This window comes from Alosa alosa, chromosome 22 (genome assembly GCF_017589495.1).
Source record: "Alosa alosa isolate M-15738 ecotype Scorff River chromosome 22, AALO_Geno_1.1, whole genome shotgun sequence".
Lineage (NCBI taxonomy): Eukaryota > Metazoa > Chordata > Actinopteri > Clupeiformes > Clupeidae > Alosa > Alosa alosa.
This window is the reverse complement of record NC_063210.1, coordinates 21,821,836-21,829,977: the sequence shown is the minus strand read 5'-3', so window position 1 is coordinate 21,829,977 and position 8,142 is coordinate 21,821,836. Positions and strand designations below refer to the sequence as shown.

At 39.8% G+C, this 8,142-nt stretch overlaps 1 protein-coding gene across 3 annotated transcripts in view; it reads left to right on the top strand.

Moving 5' to 3' along the window:
- Positions 1-4,501, top strand: part of plxdc1 (plexin domain containing 1) — a 68,751-nt gene extending 64,250 nt beyond the window's left edge. For 2 of the 3 annotated variants that reach the window (XM_048233867.1, XM_048233865.1), the window contains one exon: positions 2,852-4,501. In XM_048233867.1, the coding sequence (XP_048089824.1) occupies positions 2,852-2,974 (123 nt within the window). In that variant the 3' untranslated portion in view covers positions 2,975-4,501. The remainder of the gene's footprint in view (positions 1-2,851) is intronic. The other variant, XM_048233866.1, reaches the window with a different exon arrangement.
- Positions 4,502-8,142: the final 3,641 nt, after the last annotated feature.

Below are 8,142 nucleotides of genomic sequence, written 5' to 3'. Positions count from 1 at the left end.
AATAAGGATCTGATTGTGCTACACTTAAACTAAACAGAGACTCCATATTTACATATATACTCCACATATTTAGTAACACCTGTGCTTGCCCTACTATTTCATATCAAAATGGCCGCTGTGGAAAAGGTCTATCTATACAGCACTATCAGAGGAGCAGTGGTCCACGTGGCTACAGCATCCATACCACACCCAGGACCTGGGTTTGAATCTGACCTGTGGTCATTTCCCGATCCCACCCCATTTCTCTCTCCCACTTGCTTCCTGCCTGTCTCTCTTTACTGTCCTCTCTGATTAATGACAAAAAAGCATATACAGTAATTTCCTGTGTATTAGCCGCATTGCGTATAAACCACAGGACAGTGTTTTATGCAAGTTATAAAAGAAACAAAACCATATTACTGTAATACCATATTAACTGGCCCCGTGTATTAAACTCATAGCTGAAGAAATTTTGCAAAATCAATGTATAAGCCGCGGATAATAGTAAGGAAATTACAGTACTTACTAAAGAAATAAAAGAAGCAATCTTTCTATCTACACCCAGGGTGCGATTTGTAGGGGGGGATGGTGGGGATTTCCCCCCCTCTGGTTTTCCTATCCCTACCTCTGCTAAATTATTTTTATCCCCGGTGGGGACAACATTTATCCCCCTCTGCCCCTCATATTGATTAATGCTACTTCATATAAGTAAAGCTGCAAACGTGAGAACAGTCTAGTAGGCTAGCCTACATAATAATCTGACATCAGAAACGCACCGTCACCGTCAGCACTCATGCTGCTGTGCTGACACAGTGGCTGCGTGATAACTTAATTTGGCCTTGAACGTGCAGGACATTTCAGAATGTCGAGTGTGTAATCCATCATAAATGGCTAGTTTCACTGGAAAAGTTAGCTGTAAAAAATGAAAGAATACGAGAAGGATTCAGTGAAGCATATCGTCATATTTTAGAACCTTCAAAATTAGAAAACTGATGCAACTGAGATGGAGGACAACTGCACGTAGAGTAGAAATAGGCCTATTGTCCATTAAATGAGGAGATATTTGCTGAATGTCACAAAAAGTGTTACAGAAATTGCTTGGCATCGCTTATTCAATGGCTCTCTACCGAAACACCACTCGTTTGATAAATCAGCCAGTAGGCTAGGCCTAGTAGACAAATAACTTTCAGAAATAATCTGTACTGCAAAAACGAATGTTGGTGGGTATTTAAACTATCTAGCGGGTGTTTTAACAGCTGCAAATAGAAGCTTCATGGTCTTTATGTTCTGGTTCGTAAATTATTTTCATAAAAATTCAAGTTGCCCTACTCTCCAAACTCTTCACTGCACTGTAGCCAATTAACTGACAGTATGATATAGGCTATTTATTTTCTGTAGGCTATAAACACAATTATTTTTTCAACTTTTGCAATATTACGCACTTGGCTACTGAACGCAAATCAGCAGGAGAGAGAATGCACGTAGCCTACGCAGCGTGTAGCGCAATGTGCTATTTGGTTACCAACTAACACTGTTAGCCAATTCACTAACTTAAGACTTCAGTGACATCATATACAACGTTTTTTGCACAACAAATACAGAAAGGATGGAGGCAGCAAAAGTAATTTCTGAAAGAGTAACAAGGTGAAAAGAACAAGGTGAATTTGTATGCTTGTCAAAACGCAGTCCTACCCTGCATTAGAGGAGCTGATCATCATACCAAACACACTCACTGTTTAAAGTCATACACCACGGTAAACTAAAACTAAAATGTTACAAAGGTGGCATTAGCCATGACATTACTAGGCTATGAATCGTTCGTTCATTTTTTTTTTTTTTTTTTTGGGGTTACAAACTTATTCAAAATCATCCCCCCCTCTGGTTTTTACACAAATCGCACCCTGTCTACATCTTCATCTGTCCATCCATCGTTACATTGTCTGACTGGACCAGATTGGACTTTGGCACTGATGTGTTAAAAGGCTGCTCTGGAGACACCTTGTGGAAGACTAGAAGCAGAGACTTTCTAATGAGGAGACACAGCACTCAAAGAATCCTCCATAGAAATGCATGGGGTTAGTTTGCAATGCCAGTATGTACACATAGGGATGGGTAGTATTTATGATACATGTATTTAAAATATGTACTTCAAATACAAAATAGAATTTTGTAATTTGTATTTTATTGGGTTGAAAAAAATGGCTTTGTATTTTGTATCAAAATACTTTATAGGTGTGTATTTTTGTAGTTTTTTGGTAAAAAACAATACTTTTGGTGATGTAATGACATCATAAAAGTGCAAAACAATGAATATAGTCTCTCACTGACGCTGATTTAGTAATTTACCGAGACCTGTTGTGATCAAAAATTAAGATTCTGGAAGATGATTCAGTGCAAGAAGAATAACATGTAGGTTGCTCACACACACACAATACAACCCCTCTCTCACACCAATCTTAAGTTTCCTGAGAATTTTAACCATCAGTCTTTTGAGAATTTTAACCATCAGTTTCTTACACATCCACATGGTTCCCCTGCAACATTGCTCAAAAAGTTGCCTGATTATTTTAAGTCTGCTTTAAGCCCACATTTTGTGGATCTCAATAGGTTCTGTGGTTAATTTGTCTGTGGTTAATTTGACAAGTTCAGTTGTGAGTTTGTGAGTAGATCTCTGATCAGTAGGCTATGAGATGTTACAGGCAGGTCTTCTTCTTGTCTTCTTGATTTAACTGACACCCTAAAAAAATGCCCACACTTAGTGGCTTCTTCAGGGCACGATACAAGTGTGTGACTACAGTACATCAGACCACTGCCCGATCCCAGTCATGTGCCTTTCGTTGACCTCTGACCCTTCCTGTGTGTTTACTGTCAGCAGCGCCGCACCAATAACTACTGGCCTTCCATGAAGTTCCGAAACCAGGGCTGTCATTCCAGCTACGCGGAGGTAGAGCTCGGCCATGAGAAGGAGGGCTTCATCGAGGCCGAGCATTGCTGAGGGGTTGGGGTGGGTCTTCTGACACCCAGGAGTTGGACTAAGGCACCAGTGGAAGTGGTGTGTGTGTGTGTGTGTGTGTTTGTGTAGGGGGAGAGGGTGTTTTTTTTTTTGTTTGTTTTTGTTTGCTTTTCGGGGGGTATTTTGTTTGTTTTTGTTGTTTTCTTTTTGTAAAGTTTTTTTTTTTTAATGGAACACGGAACAAGAAAATGGCAAAGCCATTGAGGGGATCTCATGGAAAAGAAAGCAATACACCACACATACAAATACACACACACACACACACACACACACACACACACACACAGACACACACACACACACACACACACACACAAGGACTTTTCGTGTCAGTCAAATTACCAGTAGAATTCCTAACCAGATTCTGCATCTCCTGCTTCACCTTGCGGTCCCTCTCGCTTTAACTGTTTTTTTGGGGAGGAGAAGAAAACAAAATGGCCGTGGAAAAGGGGAGCACATTATGGAACTGTGAAAAGATGGAGCTGACATGAGCTGAGTCACTATCATCATCACCCCCCCCACACACACACACACACACACCTCCTCGTCTATAAAATCTGTTCCTCACTCCCTGTTCAGGAGGGCTGGCATTATGGGCCGTGGTCAATTTAACTGCAACTATTGTACAATACCTTATATCTTTGTAGTGTTCTTGTTCTGTTTGTTTTTCAAAGAGGATATTTCATGTTTTCTAAAAAAAAAAAAGATAGGAAATGAAAGAAAAGGCGGACGTCGTGTTGAGCACCGACTTATGTTTTCATGCATATTACTCTGTTAGTTACAAGGACTGGACTGCACTTTAGTTTTTATTATTTTTGTCTGTTTTTTTTTTAAGAATGTGGTTGTGAAACCACATCAATATCAATAAGAAGAGTTTCCTGATCACGCAGTGAGAAAAAAACTAAAGAAAAAAAAAAAGCTTTATGAACAGGCTACCTGGCCAAACCAAACCTTTCACTGAATGTGTTAAGTTCAACATACTGACTGACACACATGATGGCTGAACTGTGTGGCCCTGATGTGGCCCTAGTCAAACACATGTGGCCCTGATGTGGCCCTAATCTAGCTCACAAGTGACCCTGAAGTGGCCCTAATCTAGCTCACATGTGGCCCTTATGTGGCCCTAGACTAGCTCACATGTGGCCCTAGACAAATCTCTTCCAGTGACAGCTATGATCTGAGACAACTGAGAAATAAAGACACCTCAGACACAAGAAGCTGCTTCAGGTGCTCTGAGAGGTTGATGACCTTCAAAGTTGACCTGCGGTCACTGAGAGTTCACTTCACTTCACACCATTCTATTTCCCATTGTACCATTCCAGTTACGATTGTGAGAGAAGAGTATGCTTGTCCCCATGTGACCACTCCAGGAAAGACTTTCTCCAGGTCTCTAAACGTCTCTGTCCAGCCTGTCCACCGACTGCCATAGGAACGTGTCATTGCAACATTGTATTTCTGCCATGCAGCACGCTATGAGTGAATCAATAAAAAAAAATCAGTTGAACTGTACTAAGAGGTCTGTTTTGAAACATGCTGCCTCCAACGGTTTGTGTCTCTTCGTCTCTGTTCTCTTGTGTGACCAATCAATTCAAATCCATTGGTGATGTCATCAGACAGAAGGTGGAGAAGGTGGAATAAAAGGTGGAGATTTGGAACTTTTGAACACTTTGGAACACTGATGGGTTGCCTTAGAAACACTGACAAAGTCTTCATAGAGCAGGGGTGTCAATCATAAGGCCCAGTGGCCAGAACAGACCTGCCAGCAGGTTTGATACGACGCAGATGTTTTGGGTAGGAAGGGAAAATTAGAAAAAATATATATATTCACATCCAGTCGTCTTCAACAATGTGTAATAAGCAATATTTCTATGATATGATAAATTGATTAAACCTACTACAAACCATTCTCAGGAAGAAAGAGGCCAAAAGAGCTGACATGGAAGTAGGGTGTTTCAAGAGAGAAAGAGCAGTATATGACAGCAGTACATGATTTGTAATGTACTCGTAAGTGGGTGTAGTAAAGGAGTATATAATCAAACAACACTCTGATACCCTTTCGGGGGGAACTTTTTTCAGAACCCACTTTGGACTTAGAAGAATTTTTTATTTTCCTATTTATTTCAATGGGGAAACTTCAAACGGCTATATCTCCGGAACGAAATGTCATAGGTCAAATGTTCCGCCTCCCCAAAACCGGCCACGAGGAAGCCGGGGAACTTGTCCGCTTATCTCTACGACCTTCCGTTCTCGAGATACAGCAGAAAAATGATAATGACCATGACAATCCCCCCACAAGGTCTCATTCCAACAGATCTGGCTCACTGCTTAACATATATGTTTGTCACCCCTGTTGTAAATGGTTCTTTGTGGCTCTTACGGGGTCAGATACATATTACAAAACATTTCTGGAGACTTCACATTTTGTCTAAATGTGTATGGGTGAGAGATTAGATTGTTTTTTTGATTGGTTTTGATCTGACACACTCTAAATCAGGCCAGTGCTTTGTGTCCTGAAAGAAGAGCAGAAACGTACACAGAAGATTTAAAAAGAAAACAGCAAAGGTGACAACAACAGGTGTGTTTTTTTTTATCTGCGTGTTTATTTTAAGAGGAAATGAACCCATTTCAGAAGGCACCATAAGGTTGTGCTCTCCAAAACGTACTTACTAAAAACTTAAAAAGTAACTTTTTGTAAGTTTGCTTTGTTCATCTCCGGTGTACCTGCTTATTTATTTATCTATTTTTATCCTTTATTTTACCAGGTGTGTCCCAATAAGATCTTACTGTACATCTCTTTTTCAAGGGAGCTCTGGGTCCGCAAGGAAAAAGAACATTAAGAACAACAGCAGAATACAATAATGACAAGACAGGACAACAGAATACAATAATGACAGGTCCACACACAATAAACAATAGGATACATACATAACACAACATACATAACTAAATAAATACATTTAACAACAAATACATATGAAGAGTTCAAAAGCAAAACCCTCTAAACGCCACCTGCGATATTCTTTGTGTGTGTGTGTGTGTGTGTGTGTGTGTGTGCAACGGATCAAAACAAAAAAAGAAGAAAAAAACTCTGGCTAATCCTATATGACACTAGTGGCAGTCATAATAATCACTTAGATGTAATCGCATCTGGTTAGGATCCGTTAATGTTCCCATCAGTTGATGGGACACTGCAGCACCGTCTGCAAGGCCTACAAGAGATTATTAAATATTTCTTCGATTTGCCATTCAAATCAAAAATGGTTAGATGTCTATCCCTGAAAATCATACAAGAAACTTGTCTACTGGTAATTTCACTGAAATCTTCATTTCACTCTGGTGCATTCACAATGGGTTAAAGAGAACGTTTCGATGGAACCACTTGGCCAGCACAGTCACATTCGCATTTAGTCATTTAGCTGATGCTTTATCCAAAGCGACTTAGAACAAAAAAGGGAACTATCAAGGTACAGTAGGACTAAGACTAGGACATATTAGTGCATAGAAAGTGTACTGACTATGTGCTTATGTTGCTGCAGTGTTTTTTCCTGTTCCCACACTGTAGGCTACTCCCCACAGGAGCATAGTCTGGGGGTTGCTTTTCCCCCTCCCCTCTCCTCATGTTATGCCCTTGTCATATTGTATATGTTTGTGTAATGTGGACAGGTTGATGGTTAATTTCACTGGTATGACTATGTGACAATAAAGGTAGTACTACTAGAAGGTATGGGGTGAGTGAGGAAAGAAGCAATGAAGAGAGGAGCACATTATTGGTAGTTAGTGCAAGTGACGCTGCTGTTAAAAATGGACTTAGTCCAGGGTGCAGTTGTTTTGGTTTGAATACTATTTACATGACCACATCATGGAACCATAGTAATAGTCACATAAAGGGCCAACTCACAAAAACAAAATGAGATGTTATTAGGGTTGTAGGCTAACGTTTTGATTCCCAAGCAATGGAAAATAGAGCTACGTAATACTACTAGACATGTTTTTCTAATGAAAACATAGATATACATATCACCCCATGTGTTAATAAATTTGTATAGGCTAACATAGAATATAGAATGATAAGAACTGATTTGTAAAAAATAAATGTTGATTCCATGGCAATGGCACTAGCCTACTTGTGAAGTAGTGAGTTGAGCAGTGGAGGCAGTCGCCAGGAAAGATTGTTCCAGTATGAAGAAAACTATTTATTTTTAAGCTGCCGGCAGGTGAACAGACAAGACAGACTGGTACATTTAACATTCAATGAAGTTTGCCGTTAACAAAATCCTTAATATCAGCAATAAGGTTGTAATTACACTGAGTCAACAAACCTCTCACAACAGAGGTCCAGAATAGACTGAATTCCCTATTACCTAGACACAGGTAATAAAGTGAGTTACTCCTCCCCTCAGGAGTGAACCAGCATTCATAAATCAATTAAGTGAAGGAAATACATTTCAGTAACAAAACCATGTATACATACAAACGTCCATGTTGAACACGCTAATATGCCCACATTTAAATATCACAGCTCATTACAGCTAAAACAATGATATAATACAACACGGGAGCAAAACACCCCTCCTGGATGTGGTACAGTCCACTATTTTAATGTAGCGCTCACAATGTTCATAAGCACTCAATAGCGCTCAAAATGTTTATAAGCACTCAATAGCGCTCATAGCGCTATTAGTGAGGGGGTGCATATCGCTCCGTCACACTACTGAAGAAAGGAGACATTGGAGATTACATGCTGTAGTAGACCTGTGTGAATGGTCATGTGTTGGCCTTTGCTGTCTTGTCTTCTGCCAAGAATCACCTTTAATTATTCAGTTGTAGTTTCTAAAGTTGTTCAATTCCAATTGTGTGTGTGTGTGTGTGTGTGTGTGTCAACGTTACCTTGCTAATTGCAATAATTGTTACCCTCCTCCATCAAGCACAATTTCTTTCGCAGGTAGCCTATTCTTTGGACCAAAAATAGCCTAGTTATGATTGAATGAAAATTAGCTTGGAATGCAAGTAGGCTTATGAACAAGACCAGGATAGCGCTGATTGTTATAAAAGGAATTAGTCCTAGGCATATCAAATGGAGCAACGATTTAATTTGACTAGATTCGCTCAAGCCTTTTAGTTACCAAAATACGTACTGATGAATGAAAATG